General features: G+C 43.8%; 1 protein-coding gene across 1 annotated transcript; it reads right to left on the bottom strand.

The window, feature by feature from the left end:
• Positions 1-3,729: 3,729 nt before the first annotated feature.
• Positions 3,730-9,753, bottom strand: prph2b (peripherin 2b (retinal degeneration, slow)). Its single transcript, XM_082557534.1, has 3 exons — positions 8,889-9,753; positions 6,944-7,190; positions 3,730-5,353 (listed from the first exon to the last, which is right to left on the bottom strand). The coding sequence occupies exons 1-3, from the start codon at positions 9,467-9,469 to the stop codon at positions 5,153-5,155; spliced, it is 1,029 nt and encodes a 342-aa protein (XP_082413660.1). The 5' UTR covers positions 9,470-9,753; the 3' UTR covers positions 3,730-5,152.
• Positions 9,754-18,540: the final 8,787 nt, after the last annotated feature.

Here is an 18,540-nt window from a genome sequence, read left to right on the forward strand (position 1 = left end):
TGGCTGTCCGATTGGCCTCCCTGCTGCTGCGGAGCCTGGGACGGTCTGCTTGCCTCCACCCCGGGGGGAAGGGTAACATCTCTTGGGTCTGGGTTCTGGACCTGGGGTATAGAGTATGTTTGGGGAGTGTGATTGTGTGTATATGTCCATTTATGTCAATCCTTACGTTGGGTGAGTGCTGAGTGTTTGTATATGTGTGCATGAGGGTGGGAATGCATGTTTGTGTCTGTGTGTGCCTGTTTGTCTGTGTCTATATGTCAGGTCGGGTCTTAGACTCCACCTCTCTGGGAACTTCTAGGCCCTCCAAGGCCTATCTCCCCTCACCACACTCCCTGCCGGTGACTGATGCCCTCAGGGGTCGGTGCATTGGTGGTTCTTGGTGTCCGGGGCTGGGCGCTCAGGTATGTACCAGCTCACTCCCGGTGGTAAATCCATTGGGTCTCCTTGTTGGTCTTCAGACAACAATTCTGACGGCTAAAGAACCAAATGGGACAGGCAAAAAAAAAGAAAAAAAAAAAGAGTTCTGACAGCCCACGGGAAGAAGCTGTTCTTTAGTCTGTTGGTTTTGCACCTGATGGATCTGAAGCTTTCTCCAGAAGCCAGGATGTTGAAGAGGTGGTGGTCAGGGTGGAGGTGGTCACGAGCTTGGCTACACTTTGGGCCAGCACCTTCCCTGGCTTGCCCGGTACTGGGTTGCCATGCCCCAAACCTCATGAATCCAACATATAACGTTGGAAGAAATCCACAGCAGACCTGACCACGTCTCCATGCTTTCCCGAGTGCCCTGGAGGGACTTTCCCTGCCGGGTACACGATGGACGGGTGGCAGAACTGGAGGATCGTGTGCCTGGCGGGACTGTGGATCGAGGACGCTGAAGATATCTACCTATTCGGAACCATGATAACAGGGTTCTTGCTGATCGGAGCTGGCTTGGCCCTGGCTTATTGGAGAATTAAGAAAGCGGAACCGGCTCTTCAAACCCCCCCAAGGCTGCCCACTGGGATTGGAACGATGGGATGAGGCGCGACTTCTCAGAAAGGGCTCACTGAGTGCAGCATGGTTAAGCGCTTGGAGGCGCTTACAGCTGCAGTGAATGCTCAGAATAAGACCTCTGAGTGTATATTGGATTACATCAAGGAAAAGTCCACCCGGAACAACACCTCTGCGCGGAAGTTGGATTACATCTTGGAACAGCTGACTGCGGTTGTGAGGTCTCAGAATCTGCCTTTTGAGCAAAAGAATGACAACACCACGGAACTGAAGGTTAATAACATCATGGAGAAACTCGCGGCTATCTAACGGGAGATTGAGAGACCAGTGTCGGAGTGAACAGCTTGAAATTCTCATGAGTTGTTGCAAAAGAAAAATCACCATCATAATGCGGTTACCCCTTCGGCGCCAGCTGTGGGCTCAAGGCTGGAGCTGAACAAAAACTCCCTGATAACGACTGTGTTGAGTCTGTTCCTTTCCATATGGAAAAGATATATATAAATCTTATAAAGTTTGTATCTGTCTTGTGTGAAACTTGTATGAAAAGCATATAAGAGTGAAAACAGATATAAGATCCCTTGAAAAATTATATGATGAAACTTGTATGTTTTGGATACTTACTAAAACAATGTATGAAAGTAATGAGAAAGTGGCCACTTTCATGAGTAATCACATATAAGTTTTTACAATTTCTTTTCCATATGGGTTCCCATTCCCTACAAGGCCGCCAGGGTTGGCTGGAAGACTGTTTACTTAGCCTGGCAGGGCGAAGGACACTGTCTCAGCTGAACTATGGACACGCACACACATACTGATACTGATAAGCACTCACCGACGTATCACCCTCCCTACCCCGGATCCAACGCCACCTCCAACGCTTACCTCCCCTCTGATGTGGACATCGGGTCAGTTGGAGGCGCAGTTGAAAGATTGCAGCGGTCCCAGATCAGATGTACACACTGGAACTCTTTCCCATGTTGCTGTCTGTGTTTATTGTGCTATGATGTGTTGATATCTGTGCATTCCTGTATTATCCTTTTGTGTTACACATTTTGATGTTTTTTTCCTCGCTACCTAGCCTGACCTGTCTCCCCAATGTGATGTTTGTATTGTATGTACGGTCGGCAAGGTCTGTCAGCTCGGTTGTGGGCAAAAGACCTGCAACTGACAAATAAAGGCTATCTCATTATTTCTGGTTGCTGTTCTTTACACACACAGCTGCAGCTTTTCAGCTCATAGCCGAGCACATCACCAACAACACCAACAACAACCCTCAGACCGGACCCAGTTCTTCCTTTTATGCAGGTGAGGCGTGATTGCAGATGTCGTTCAGGTGTGTTCACCTCGCTGCAGCCGCGCCACTGACCACGCCCCGCCACAAATGTGTAAAACAGAAACTTCTGTCTTAACCAAAACTAATCATCAGGTCTTCACATCTCTCCACTTTAGAATATTTCATTCATGTTGAACTCCTTTATTGTCTCTCATTAATGTTCGTTTTTACACTTTTGTACGAAGTCTCCATTTTTTTCTGTTTCTCTAATCATGCTCAGACTGAGGCACTGTACTTTGGAACAGAGTTAGCATCACCTGTATTCTCGTTAACCTCCCACTGGGTTAAAGCATTGCGTGCTGCATTAAAAGGATCAAAGTTTAAATCGCTTCCTCAGCTTTGCTTTAATCTCTAACCTCTGAGTGGATCCTCATCTTCCCCAGTTCTCGACCGTCAGCTGACCCTCCTGTTCTTCAGTAGCTGGTAATACTGGTCCAACACGATAAACATTAGTTACAACCAGTCTGTGGCAAAGGTACTGGTGTGCAGGTTTTCAGGTTTTGGTTACACCATGCACTGACCAATGTACATTTTAAAAAGGCGGAAGATTCGAGGCAGAGTCCAGTCCATTTACACTGTCTGCAGTCAGCTAGTGCGGGGTAGGTTTGTGTTCGTATTGCTTCACGATGTCTACAGTGTCCTTTAAAGGACTTGGACTTGGCTCCATCTCTGGACCCCCCAGGTTCCTCTCTGCGTCACGGTCACTGTCTTTGACCTTTAGCTGATATAAACAGAGTTAATCTCCCTGTGAGCTGATTAACCATTTATCTGCTCAGGTGAGGTAATGAACTGCACATGTCACACAATGATGTATAACACTGGAAAAATACTGCAAGAAACTCCCCCCAAAAAACTATAAAAGAAAACTGTAAAAATATCACAATAAAAGCGATGGTACTAGTGATAAGACCAAAAAAGTAAAACAAAACACTGTAATAACATCCCAAGGAACTTTAAATGACACTTTTTTTTAATAAAGCACAATAAATACTGCAAGAAAAACACCAAAAAAAAACCCTGTAAAATGTACTGCTAAAGATAGCTTGGAAAGAAAAGCTTCTTCAGTTGAACAGAAGAAGCTTCTCGGATGAGAGGTGAAACGTCTTCAAGCAACTTAAAGAAGTCCAGACGCTTTTCTTTCCAAGCTCCTTAGACTACGATGGCCTGGATGACTGAGAACCTTCACAGACATACTGCTAAAGATGTACTTACAAAAATGTAATGTGAATTTAATATAAGCTGTAAAACACTAAAGTATTTCACACCTGAACACCTAAGACAGCACAATAAAGACCAAAGCTGAAGGTTTTCTCACAGTAGTTATAGATATCTAATAATATATAAATATATTTTTATGTTACGTGTTCCAAAGCTGTGTTTGATAAAAGATGAGTCAGACAGCTTGGTTTCAGTCACAATCTCTTTATAGGTTTTATCATACACAGAACTAGAAGCTCCAACCAACCCACAACAACTGACTGAAGACATCACTCTCTCCAAAGAAACAGAAACATATGATGCTCTATGCAGTGGACTTGGCTTTAACTACAAATCTGAGAGCAGATTTCTCTCTCTCTTTCCTGTCCCTTAAATAATCACAGGTTTCAGACCTTACAGAGAAAGAAAGCAATAAAAGAAACGCCTCATAACCAATCACACGATTGCCACAGCCCATTTTTCAACCTGAATTCAGTCTGCCGGGTGTTCTTTCTGGACATGTCACCCACACCTGCAGGAATAACCCATCTGTGACGGCATGTGTTGGACACAGCTTTGCTCCATTCGTTGTGCGGTTTGAAATCACACTAGGAGCATTTCGTCAGTGAGGGGTATTAAATTTTTTAAACTGCAGAGACAGTCAGTGCTGTTAACTCACCTGCTCAGTGCATAATGAACAGACCCAAGCAGAAACACACTTAACTTGTGTTAAGGTGAAGCATTCGGTAGCCATTTATCAACAAAGACTTGATAAGATGTTGACATTTAAAAAAAAAAAGAAAAATAACGACCACATCAAACTGACAAATGATCATTTTTATACCTGTAGTTTATGTGCTTAGCTCTGTATACACCTGTGCACACCGGCCTTTATAATAATGTAAGATGTGCCGTTTCTGTTAGTCCTACATCAGTTACATTAACTTTACACCTGTATATACACCTGCATGTGCATGTTTCGTATACAGGCAATAAGTACAGCTGTGTGAACACCATCTGAGCCTCTGTACTGACAGTTTTATACAGGAGTCATGCTGCTGTGTATGAACCTCTGTCATTGCTGCCTGCTCTCACAGATGGCAGCACTGGTACGTTGTGTGCTGCTTAGTGGTTTGTTCTCTCATGTTAAAGTCTCCAGTGATTGCTGGAGAAAGCCAGCAGAAATGACACACATTCAAACATCTGGATGTAAGAAATAATAACTAGGTTGATCTTTTTACACTAATGATGACGTCGATGGATCCGTGCTGTCTTGGCTGTGTGCTCCCTGCTGGACAAACACGGAACTGCAACACTCAGACACATTGGTGGGAATAGACTCACTGGGACCCGATGCTGTCTGATGGTCTAACCACCGCCTGACAGGAACTGCTACTCTGAAAGGGGTGATGATGTTTTAATTACAGGAGCACGTTCCTCTTTTTTAAAAATAAACTCTGTTTAACATATTTACAGAAAATATCGACATTCACAGGAACTTCAAATGTTCACATTAATGTGCATGTGTGGCTTATATACAGTTCTTTTCTCCCTCTTATGGGGGGAGAGAGATGGCATTTGAGGGGGGTGAAGAGAAGGGGAGACATCAGTCCTCTGTGGTGGGTTTGGCTATCAGGTGTTGGCCTCTGGAGCATCTCCGCCTTCCACCTGGTTGGTCCTCCCAAGGGTCTTCAATTTGGTGAGCAGATCGCTGAACGTCTCCTTGACGCCCTTCTCGAGCAGCCAGCCCTCACTCTCACACTCGGGGTTCTCCGGCTCTGCCATCGTCTCAAGCGCTGTGCTCAAGTACTTCAGCCCTGCCATGTCCACAGACTGACATAGACACACACAGCTCACATTTATGGCAAATCCAGGAAAAACCCATCCAGCCAAGTACATGTAATATTTTATGACCTCATCATTTTAAGGTGAATCTCTGGTTCTGACCGAGTTTTAAATCCCTACAGTCCCCCCAGAGAACATTGTGGTGACAGGAATGTTGTTTGTGGTCATTTTTAGTTGGTATTAGTAGTTTTGTTTTGTGCTCATTTAACCGACTCTGTCAAAAGAAATGTGAAATTTTCTGTTAGAAGGCTTCAGTACAATTTTGGGCCCTTTTATTTTCTTTAGCAGCACCCTAACGACAATTACACATTATTGTTTGCTTTGTTCAGAGAACAGCGTGAGAGCCTCCGAGTGGCAAATGGCAATATCATGAGCATACAGTCACACTCTGCTTTATTAAGATCATAGACCGAATTGCAAACTACAGAGAGCCTGGTACTGAACCCCGAGGCTCGCCCTTTAAACTGAGGAGTGAGGAAAAACTGAGTTCAGGATGTTGTTTTTTTAACTTAAGCCTTTCAGGTCAAACATGTTGTTTTGACCCAGATTCCAACTCACTTCTCCCTCTCGGGAAGTGTCCCTCATCCTTATTTTCCCAGAATGCAACCTGCTGTTTCTGTGGACAGATTAACCCCCCAGAAATAGCTCCTTATCCTCAGTGAGCCTGACCACCACTTAATGTGACATTTCACCAGATGATCCACCTCAGGTCCTGAGTCACGTATGAGCACAACAGAAATCACACAGTCACAGCCACAACAGAAACAGTCATGCAGAGAATGTGTGCGTTTTCATGATGCAGTTGGAGTCGCACAGAGAATTTAAACAAAAACGGCCTTTTTAAATGGTGTGTGCCGTGTCGTGATACAGCAGCCGCTCAGGAACATCAGTACTAATGCTAATCCCACACCAATCAGTTATTCTGTTAACCTGCTCACTCCGCTGAATTTACTGCAGGGGTGCTGCTGCAATGATCTCGTTCTAAATCACAAGATTAGGAAGAGAACTTGGAGCCTGGATTCACCCGAGAGAGAAAGTCAAAGACTTAAGCCTGTTCACTTTGAACAAATGAGTTAAAAACAGCACCAAACACACATTCACTGATTTTTTTTCCATTGCTTTTTCAAACAAAGCACCCGGCTTTAGAACAGCCACATGCCCGGTTTCTCCTGTACAATGTGAAGCTTTCATTAGAGCAGAAGGTAAATAAAGTGAAACTAACAAATCTGAGATGCACTGACAAGTTTGACATTAAAACAACAGAAGATATGCTTAGGTTAGGTTTCAGCCTTTCATTGGCTGCTTATTGAAATAATTTGTCAGACTAGATTTGATATGTTAGATGAGCAGAAGAGCAGCTGGAAACTGCTAATAAACTGTAGAGCAACGCTTTTTATTTCTGGGTCTCACGCGCCATCACAGCTTCTCAGACATTTGCAGATGGAGTATGTCACAGGACCAGGCTAGCTGTTTCCATTCAATTTTAGTCGTTATGTTGCAGCTTCAGATTTTCTAAGCTGAACATCTGAATCAAAGAGATGTCTGTTTGGCTGCAGTGGAATGTGGGTGGGGTCTTACCTCCAGGATGATGGCAAAGAGGACAAAAACACCAATGCTGCTCATCAGGCTGCTGTAATAGGAGAAGAGGGCCTCAAGGCAGCCCCGGGTCCAGATGTTGAGCTCCTCTGTGCGGTGGTCATAGTCGTAATGAGCAGAGTTATTGGTCAGGTGGTGCTGGATGCAGGGCCGGGGGGACCCGGGGTTACAGCAGCTGAATGGGACGCTGTCCATCAGATACTTCCCCTCCACGTTACTGAGGACTCGACTGCAGGCCAAACACAGGTCAGAGGTCAAACAAAGCCAGCCTGGGGACTGAGGAGAGATTAGCGACGACCCCCCCATTGCTCTGGAAATGGGTTAGTTAAATCTATGCTGAAATGAATGAACGGTTGCAGCACAGGTGACTCAAGACAAAAGTAAGCTAATAGGAACTATACGTTACTACAGAGACTAAACCAAAGATCAATAAAATACGGCAAGAAGTCGACCAATTTTCCTGAGTTCCTGAACTTTCAGAGAGGGCAACCCTATGAGCAAGAACCATGTGGAGGTGAAACACTCACTGGCCACTGTGGAGGAAGGCCTCCATAACAGTTATGTTTGCAAGGCAAGGCTGTTTGCATGGAAAGTAAGAATTTCAAAAGAATCATAACTGAGCAGAACATCAGAGCCATAACTGAGAGGACCGTCAGCATACAGCTGCACTCTGCTTTAATAAGATTATTCACTGTGATGGAAAACTGTTGAGGACCAGGCACTGAATGCTGCAGAGGAAATGTCTCTTATGGCAGCCTTCCGCTCAATTTAAGTGGAAGTAAAGCCACGCAAATGTTTCATGACAACAGTGAAACTCACTACAGTCTGCACCTCTGGATGATTTATCTGCTCTCCAAATCTGAAAACTGGTTTGCCCTTTTGGAGGAAGGTCATTAAGAAGAAAATAAACTCTCCCTTTTCCTGTCACGTTTAAACTTGTTAGATTATCTTGGAGGGTGATGTCAAATTTAACCAATATGTTAAAAATATTGGTAAATTTGTCTATGGATGGTACTACCAGATGTGATCAAATTATCTGATAAAAATCATCATTAAACGTTGCAGTTTTAGACTCAAAGTGAGAAAAGTAGAGTAGAGTACAAAATAGTCCATTAGACGTTTTAGTCAATCGGAAACCTTCTTATGGCAAGAGCATACAATATAATTTATATCCCACAATTCAACTCAGCAGAGACACTGATGGAGAATAAGACTGCTTCGTTCAAATATGAAGAACAGCGACATGTAAAGTTTTCACTTTGTCAGATGCAGTATGTTATTTAACTTGTTAATTGGTACAAGCTGTGGGTATGGCTTTAAGTTGGATCAATTATATTAGAGAGAAAAAAATAATCTCTTTTAAACACATTAGAACAGAAAACAAAATAGTTACAGGTTTGCCACTATTTCAGAGCTGCAGCCAATCAGACGTGTTCATTTCTGATCAGAAGCTGTTTCTTTAATGTCCGCTTTGCTGTGTTTAAGGATCAAGTGACAGATTAGAGTCTCAGAGGAGACGCCCCGCACGAAGCTCCTAAACGTTGACTTTTACCTCCTTAAGACCTCTCTGATCCTCTGCTGAGCCCAATGTTTAATTCATCTGAGAAACTAATGAATAAAACCTGAGAAATTTAATTTAGAAATATCTGAGGTGCTCAGTTCAACGAGGAGCTGCTGATCAGACTTGTGTCGTGATCCCAGAGACACTTTTCCCGAGGCTGCTGCTTTGTTAAAAATTGATGAGTTTGATTAAAATATAGAGGAATATTCAGATGGACAATTTCTATAGAATAATTATGGATTCATCTAATAGAATCAGGTGCCAGCTCTGTGTGTAAATTCTTAAACAGCAGATACATTATCCAACAACATCGATAACTTTTCAATAATGGCTCCACGTGACCGGCCACCCCGCTCAGATACTCACTCTTTGACCACATCGTTGCTCATGTCCAGGTAGCGGTTGCTGATCCACTGAACCTCAAACCAATCCCTGAAATTGTTGTTCCCGCAGCAGTGGAACTCGATCTGCGTCATGTCCAGCGTCCTCTTCATGAAGCAGCGCCCTGGAGTGTCCGTGTCCTTGTAAAACCGGATGGCGTAACTCAGGCCCTCGGCCAGTGTCAGGTATACGGAGAACTGCATAAGGAAGCAGAGCAGCGACACGAGTACCAGCAACACGTTGAAGCCGCAGCACAGCAGCAAATATGTCTTCAACATCGGCTTCCATTTGGAGAACTTGATGGGATCCAGAGAGTCATGGCACACCTTCCCTCCAAAGGCATTAAGGCCGCAAGCCAGCAATCCCACCAGGATCAGCAAGTTGGGCACCAGGTGGCTCTCGTTGTTGTCCATCATCTCACTTCTCTTCCGCAGCTCAATCTTGAAGAAGATGCCGAGGCTGAAGATGAGGATCCCTGCGATGACTGAAAACCAGTAGAGCATCCATAGACCCTGAGCCAGCTTGACCCGCTTCTGCAGGTTGAACTTCACCGGCATGAAAGGCATTTTAGCAACTCTGAGAATTCAAACAGACACTGAGGGTCAGGATTCAATAAGAAGCAGCTGCAGTTCAGACTCAGATTCAGAGCTTTACTCGTGAAAAAACAACATCTACTGGTTTCAGGCCCATAATGCTGAGCTGCAAGGGGGGACAGTCCATGTTACTGAGGGAGCAGAGGAGTCCACCATCAAACACTGCACAATATTCACACAGACCAAGTGAGTATTTCCTGCAGGATGTATGGAGGTGTGAATGCGAGCGTGCGGCAGCTCGTCATCCTAAAGCCTCCTGAGCTCATTATCAGCAGATCAGCTGCTGCCTCTAATCCCTCCTCTAACTCCTAATTGGTTTGATGTTAAGCAGCTGCTTCCTCCTCACTGTCACAAGCTTCACTGAGCAGAGTTCACCTGCCTCACCTCAGGGCAGGGTAGTCTCAGTAAGCAGTCCAACAAACCTCCTGTGAGCAGGAGCCTGAACTCTGTTTAGTGAGAAAACTTGTATCTCCGTGGTAAAAGATGCTGTGCACATGCACTGAGCAGGTTACATTTGAGAGAACTTGAAAACCCAGAGACCCAGGGGAGCTTACTGTGCAGGTACACAGAGAGTTAGGCCATCTCACAGTCCTGGTGTTTTGTAGAGATCCCAAAGCAGAGACCGAATACAACAGAGCACTTCCCGATCTGAAGTCAGGCAGTGATTTTACTAGTTTTTAAACTATCAAGGCTTACCAGTCAGACTGTTTATCTAGACTCCACACCTTCGTGTGATGTCCACGATGCTCTCATACCTGCAGAAGTGAATGCTGAAGGCTGAGGATGCATTTGCAAAGTATTGTAAAGAGAAACCATCAAACACAGCACAGCTGCCTCTCTGAGTGACCGCTACTGTAATAGAGTGAATTGTTGCCCCCCCAGTGGTAAAATACAGAAGTGCCTGTTACAGGGCTAGTTCTTGGTTGACCAATATATAACAACAAAAAAGGGTAGTTTCTGCACCGCTAAGAAACAACAAGTTAGTGTGTGATGTCCTGCTGTTCAATAAAGGCACCTATCCACGTCCTTCTGTCCTGATCTTTTCAAGAGCCTAATCCAGAATATCACAACTGGCGACAAGGATTCTAAAGATTTCCACAGCGTGACAGAGGCTGTAGAAGGGCTGTGTTCACATGTAAAGAAAAATACAAACCAAGACGTTTTCTTCACGGCTGCAGCGAAACAGCTTTTGGTGAGCTAACATGGCGATGCATGTGGGTTGTGTTGAAGAGTATAATGAATCGAAGGAAGATTTTGAGTCATATTTGGAGCGGTTGGAGCAATGGATGTTGGCAAATGATGTTTCCGATGAGAAGAAAGTGTGCACGTTTCTCTCTGTGATCGGAGCAGATACATACAGGCTGCTAAAGAATCTTGTGTCTCCGAGGGTACCGAGTACCATGGGATATGCAGCGCTGACTGGAGCGTTAAGTGCGCATTATAAGCCGACTCCAGTGGTGATAGCTGAGCGTTTTCGTTTTCAGAAACGTAACCAGAAAGAAGGGGAGGCAGTTTCTGACTATGTTGTCGCCCTGAGGCAGTTGTCAGCCACATGTGATTTTGGACAATATTTGGATGAGGCCCTGAGGGATCGTTTTGTTAGTGGGCTGCGTTCTGATGCTGTGCAGCGCAAGCTACTATCGGAAAAAGATCTTACATTTCCACGTGCATGTGAGATTGCCGTATCCATGGAACTCGCTTCGAAAAATACGATGGAGTTCTCAGGACGCCAGGACCCTCACCATGTAAATGCCTTGACAAATGCTCCAAATTTTTTCCAACAAAGGATGGAAAGGACAGAACAGGCAAGAGGGCAATAACAAGCCAAAGAACTGGAAGGGACCTAAAAAAGACACAGGAATGAAGCAACCATGTTATCGTTGTGGTGGAAAGCATTCAGCACGTGAGTGCAAATTTAAGAGTGAAAAGTGTCATGTTTGTGCAAAAATAGGACACATTGCACGTGCTTGCAGGAATAAAAAATTCAGTCAGCAAACTCAGTATTTGGAAACTGAGGATGAATGCTCAAGTAGGAATGATGAAGCTGAACTTTTTGGAGTTTATTCAATGTACTCCATCACCTCCAGTGAGAAGGGATACACAGTGGATGTTGCGCTTGGGAGCAAGAACACCACCATGCTGCTGGATACAGGATCAGCAGTGTTGGTAGTATCAGACAAGTATTATCAGATACATCTCACTCATTTCCCTATAAAACCAGCCAGTGGGCTAAAGCTCAAGTCCTTCTCAGGCCAACACATTGCTGTGCGTGGATATATTATGTTACCAGTACAGTATGGGACTCAAAACATCACCCTACCACTGATCGTTGTTCAGGGAGACAGACCAGCTCTGATTGGACGAAACTGGTTAAAGAAACTACAGCTGAACTGGAAACAGATTTTCACAGTACACAAGGTACTGGTGCAGAAAGAAGCAAAGCCAGGAGTACTAGAAGTGATTCAGCGCCATCAGGCAGTGTTTTCGGATGACCAAGGCTGCATAAAGAGATTTAAAGCTAGAATCCACACTAAACCAAACACTGCACCAATTTTCTGTAAAGCTCGCCCAGTTCCTTATGCACTAAAAGAAGCTGTGGAAAAGGAGCTGGACAGATTGGAAAAGGTGAAGGTTATTTCAAAGGTTGAGAAAAGTGAGTGGGCATCCCCTATTGTTACTGTGCCAAAAGCAGACAAAACAATTAGGATATGTGGTGACTACAAACAAATTTCCCACGTGTGGGACTAATAAAGGTTATCTTATCTTATCTTATCTTACAAAGTCAGTGTCAACCAGTGTGTTGAAGAGGAAAGATATCCACTTCCAAATACTGAAGATTTGTTTGCTACTTTAGCTGGAGGAACATCCTTCAGTAAACTTGACCTTTCTCATGCCTATCAGCAGCTACAGTTAGATGAAGAATCAGAGAAGTATCTGGGCATCAAATTTCAAATTCAAATTTTATTTGTCACGTACACAGTCATACACAGTACGATATGCAGTGAAATGCTTGGACAACTGCTCGTGGCCTAAAGAAAACAAAAAAAGGAAAAGGCTATGAATAAGATAGGAAATAAATATGAAAAATTAAAAAGGGTAAATTTTACTAGGAAGGAATAAAATATAAATTAAGGTTAAAAAGGAAATAACTGTACAACACAAATTAGAATGAAGGGTAAATTTAACTGGGAAAGAATAAGATAAAATATATAAATTAAAGTTGAAAATAAAATAACTGTACAACAAAATACACAATATAGAACTATATAAGAATGTATAAAGAAATATAAATAAATATATACACAATAACAGCAGTTGTACAAGTATTAACTGGAAATGAAGAATATAATGTCCAGTGTTGTGCAATCCACATTATGTCTTCTGCAGTGCAAATATGCTTAAACACACACAAAGGTCTCTATAAGTACAATCGCCTCAGCTATGGTGTTTCCAGTGCTCCGGCTCTTTTCCAGTCTGTGATGGATCAAATCCTTCAGGGGATGGAGCATGTCACCTGCTTTTTGGATGACATCCTCATCACTGCTTCATCTGAAAGGGATCATTTGAAGAGGTTGGAGGAAGTACTCACACGTCTGGAGAAGCATGGTGTCAGAGTGAAGCTTTCCAAGTGCCACTTTCTTCAGAGCAGTGTGGAGTACCTGGGACATCGTATTGACAGGGATGGTCTGCATCCTTTAGAGGAAAAGGTAGCAGCCATAGCAAATGCACCAGAACCAACAAACGTCACTGAACTGAAGTCCTTTCTTGGTCTTCTAAATTACTACAGTCGATTTTTGGAAAATCCATCCACCATTCTTCAGCCTTTGCATAACCTGTTGAGAAAAGATGCTACCGTAAATGGATTTGGACCATGGAATGTGCAAAAGCATTCAGGGATGCAAAAAGTCTACTGCTGCAGAACAAAGTGTTGGTGCACTACAGCACAAATCTGCCATTGAAGTTAGCCTGCAATGCATCACCTTATGGATTGGGCGCAGTCATCTCTCATGTCATGGAAAATGGAGAGGAAAGGCCTGTGGCTTTTGCATCAAGAACATTAACTGAAGCTGAGCAAAAGTATGCCCAGATAGAAAAAGAGGCCCTTGCCATAAGTTTTGGAGTAAAGAAATTCCATAAATATCTGTATGGAAGGAAATTCACCCTCATAACAGATCATAAGCCACTGCTGGCTATACTAGGGCCAAAGTCAGCTGTCCCAACACTCGCTGCACTAAGAATGCAACGCTGGGCTCTTATCCTAATGGCATACAACTATGACATTGAATATAGAAGATCAGCTGAACATGCTAATGCAGATGCATTGTCACGTCTACCTCGGAATACGCCAGAAAACATTGCCGAGGAGGGAAGTATCTTCTATTTCTCACATGTGGAAGAGCTACCAATAGTAGCTAAAGACATTGAGAGAGCAACCATGAAGGATCCAATCCTCAGCAAGGTCTGGAGCTACACCGTGGAGTTAAATGGGATCAGACACACAGCTGTTCCTGCCTATCATCCTGCATCAAACGGGGGCAGCAGAGAGGTCAGTACAAATCCTGAAACGATCCCTGATGAAAAATGTGCTGGAAGCAGATGGTAAGGCCACATTGCCACTCAGTCATCGTTTGGCAAACTTCCTTATCATGTATCGCAGTACACCGCACACTGTGACGGGTCGTACACCAGCAGAGTTGTTCCTGAAACATCAGATCCGGACTCGCTTCAGCCTGCTGAAACCTGAACTAAGCAGACACATTGAACAGAAACAGTCTGAGCAGAAGCGACACCATGATTACAAAACCCAACCTGTTCGTGTTTTTTCGGAGGGAGACGCTGTGGGTATCCGAAACTTCAGGGGGGGGGGGAAACAAAATGGACTCAGGGAACAGTTCTGAAGAAAATGGGAAGTGTTACTTACCTGATACAAGAGGGACAGAGAACACGCACAATACATGTGGACCACCTGTTACCATGGAGACAGACTGTGGAGAAACCCCCAGTTATATTTTCACCGGTTTCAGAGGGACGGCCAGAAGTGATTATGGACAGTGTTGTTCCAGAGATACCACCAAGTCCACCTGGGATTTTAACATCACACCCCTTACCTCCTGAACCACCTAAACAGACAACCGATGAACCACCAGTATCCACCCTAGAAACCACCCAAAGCCCATCTGTGGAACGCAGATACCCAGAGAGACGCAGAGTTCCCCCAAAGAGACTGAATCTTTGAAAATGTAGAGTTATGTTTTAGCTATTTACTGCCAGTTATTTTAGAAGTGAAGAGTTAATAATGGAAGTAATGGCTACATTTATTCATTGTTCGTAAGGGCCACAGAATATTTCTTTATGGTGGGGGCAGTGAAATACATTCTTTAAAGGGTTGCTTATTTCAATTACAAATCTAAAAGGGGAGGAATGTAATAGAGTGAATTGTTGCCCCCAAGTGGTAAAATACAGAAGTGCCTGTTACAGGGCTAGTTCTTGGTTGACCAATATATAACAACAAAAAAGGGTAGTTTCTGCACCGCTAAGAAACAACAAGTTAGTGTGTGATGTCCTGCTGTTCAATAAAGGCACCTATCCACGTCCTTCTGTCCTGATCTTTTCAAGAGCCTAATCCAGAATATCACAGCTACAATGATCGCTTTAAACGCTGCACAATTCCCTGATGATGATAGTAAACTAAAATTGCTTCATGACTGGTGATATAAGATTTTTTAGTTTGTGTTATGTTTATTTGTAGCTTCATTTAAAGGAAGAAGAGCTTGTGAATTGGAACCAACACAGGAAGAGAGATTGAAGCCATATGTGTAGAGGAATGTGGTGACATACGACACTTCCTCCTGTTTTAACAGACAAGCTGTCGCTCTCTCTCTCTCTCTCTCTCTCTCCTTTTATGGGAATGTCTGAATTTCTATACATACCAAGTTATCTCCTGTTTCAGCTGACAAGCGAACAGTCTCTCCTTTTATGGAAATGTTTTATATTCTGAACATGCCACTCCTACCTCCTTGAAAACTTGCTTAAGTATAAAGAAAGAAAGCTCTGAAAGCCCTGGGCGGTCTTTCCTCTCTGTCACATCTGTCCTGCACACATTGCTGCAGGATGGATCGGGCGATGAGGGGGGATCGTCCATGTATGCATGAAAAAGATATCTTGAGTTTGAGTTTCTTTGCCTTCTAGCAACTTTCTCTTCACAACTGGAGATACTGGAGATTTCATGAGTGTGCCTGTGTTATAATTGCATTACACATCCCTCAGTATTTGTGTGGTGGGTACATTATTATTTTGTTTAGTGTGAAAAATTGAAAAGATGTGGTAACAGTTACAGTCCAGTCATTGTGATCGAGCACACAGGGTAAAATATGTCATAACCTACCAACAGGATCCAGGGAGTGTGAACAAGCTTTGCAGTGGAGTCAGCTGGTGTAATGCTGCTGCATGTATCATATACAGAGATTCCTTATACACAGCTGCTCGACAAGTTTGGGGCTAATCTCATTTGTTGTTTGGTTCACAAAACACAGCTTCTTAACATATGCAATGGTATCTCCAAAAGGACGTAGCGTTTTGTGGGAGAAACGTTTCGTCAGTCATCCTTCTTCAGTCTCAGCTGACTGCAGGTTTCCCCAAATCTTATAGACAGTAAATTATGCAAATTCTGGTCATGAGAATTTGCATAATTATGATTAAGGAACTGACCTCCCAGTCCATTGTTCCTTCCTTTACTGTTTATAAGATTTGGGGAAACCTGCAGTCAGCTGAGACTGAAGAAGTCACCTGGATGAGTGACGAAAACGTTTCTCCCACAAAACGGTACGTCCAGATGAACAGAATCAACTTTTGGAGATACCATAACAGCAACAAAAATAAAAGATAACGGAACATAATACACCCACTTAGAGCCATTTACAAGTGTGACTGAAGAAAACCTTTTAGTAGTAATACAAAAACAGAAAAGAAAAATAGCAGACTTCTGTCAGCGACCTACAATTTTGTAACCAAAAAAATAAAAATAAAAGAAATCAAAAAGTCTTCCCAGAATTACTTGGCAGACTAACCACCATGCTAAATCTCTTGATGCACTCTCTTTTTTTTTTTTTTTTTTTTTCGTGTCCCGTTTGGATCTTTAGCCATCAGAATTGTTGTCTTAAGGCCAAGAAAGATGCCAAGCGGATTTATTTTACCAAGTGGATCATCATGGCCTTGCCATATTGGTCCATTTGATTGACCTTTATTATAATTACCGTATTTTCACGACCATAAGGCGCACTTAAAAGCCTTAGATTTTCTTCAAAAAGTACGGCGCGCCCTATAGCGCAGTGCGCCCTGTGTGTTGTAAGGAGGACGTAGTAGAGAACACCATGAGAACGCTAAAGGGTGAAGTGTGGGCGTTGATCGTATATACCGGGACAATCGCACATACCTGTATAAAAGGACAGGTATGTGCATTATGTGGAACATCGTTGTTTTAACAACCCTGAAAATGGCAAAGAGACACGCTTATGAAGCACAGTTTAAACTGAAGGCCATCAGCTATGCGGAGGAACATGGAAATCGAGCAGCCGCGAGAGAATTTAAGATTAACGAATCAATGGTTCGCAAATGGAGGAAGCTAGAAAACAAGCTCCGGCAGGTCAAGAAAACGCAGCTGAGTTTCCGTGGACATAAGGCGAGGTGGCCCGAGTTGGAGGAAAGACTCGAGCGGTGGATCATCGAGCAAAGAACGAGCGGGAGAAGCGTTTCGACGGTCACCATTCGGCTAAAAGCAGTTTCACTAGCTGAAGAGATGAACATTGAACATTTCCGAGGAGGTCCGTCTTGGTGCTTTCGTTTTATGAAACGGTGCCATTTTTCCATCCGGAACAGGACTACGGTAGCGCAGCAACTTCCAGCGGATTATAAGGAAAAGCTGGCCATCTTCCGCTCCTACTGCAGCAAACACATCGGCGACAAAAACATCCAGCCCAGCCACATCACAAACATGGACGAGGTCCCGCTCACTTTTGACATCCCGGTGAGTCACACTGTGGAGAAGAAGGGGACCAGCACGGTAGCGATACGCACAACGGGGCACGAAAAGTCTTCTTTCACTGTTGTGCTTGGCTGCCATGCTAATGGACAGAAACTGCCGCCTATGGTGATTTTTAAGAGAAAGACTTTGCCTAAAGAGAAGTTTCCAGCAGGAATCATCATTAAGGCAAATGAAAAGGGCTGGATGGATGAGGAAATGATGAAAGAGTGGCTGAGGGAGGTGTATGTAAGGAGACCAGGTGGTTTTTTCCACGCATCACCATCGCTCTTAATCTGTGACTCTATGCGTGCCCATCTCACAGCCGATGTGAAAAAACTAGTGAAACAAATGAACTGTGAGCTTGCTGTCATTCAGGAGGCCTGACAAAGGAACTCCAACCGCTGGACATCGGTGTGAACCGCCCGTTCAAAGTAAGGCTGCGAGCGGCCTGGGAGCGATGGATGACCGATGGAGACCAGTTTCACCAAGAGTGGAAGGCAGCGCCGGGCGAGTTACGCCACAATTTGCCAATGGATTGTAAATGCTTGGGCTAACATGTCTGCTGGCACTGTTGTTCGAGCTTTCGCAAAAGCCGGCATCATTTCCGAGGAGCCGCACGGCACGGAAAGTGACTCTGACGGTGAAGAAAGTGAACCTGGCATGTTTGATGAAGATTTAGCGCAGCTGTTCATTTCAGACACAGAGGATGAGGACTTCGATGGGTTTGATTGATGATAAAAATGTGAGTACCAAACTTCGTTTTGCTCCTGCTTTATTTTTAAATACGCACACTTGTATGCTTGTGTGTTGTTGATGATGACGATTACTGGTAATAAAAATGTGAGTAAGGTACCGAACTCAGGTTTGCTCCCGCTTTATTTTTAAATACGCATACGGTACTTGTATGCGCCCTATGATCCAGTGCGCCTTATGTGTGTGTTAAATACAGTAATGGCACACATAACTGAGACTGCGCCTTTTAGCACAGTGCGCCTTATGGTCGTGAAAATACGGTATGTATTTA

The sequence above is a fragment of the Aulonocara stuartgranti genome, assembly GCF_965226115.1.
Source record: "Aulonocara stuartgranti genome assembly, chromosome: 13".
NCBI lineage: Eukaryota > Metazoa > Chordata > Actinopteri > Cichliformes > Cichlidae > Aulonocara > Aulonocara stuartgranti.

Coding starts and splice junctions, on each gene's coding strand:
- prph2b (XM_082557534.1), bottom strand. CDS start 9,469: ATGCCTTTCATGCCGGTGAAGTTCAACCTGCAGAAGCGGGTCAAGCTG. Junction 7,191..8,888: donor AGCAACGATGTGGTCAAAGA/GTGAGTATCTGA, acceptor TTTGGCCTGCAG/TCGAGTCCTCAGTAACGTGG. Junction 5,354..6,943: donor TCTTTGCCATCATCCTGGAG/GTAAGACCCCAC, acceptor TGTCTATGTCAG/TCTGTGGACATGGCAGGGCT.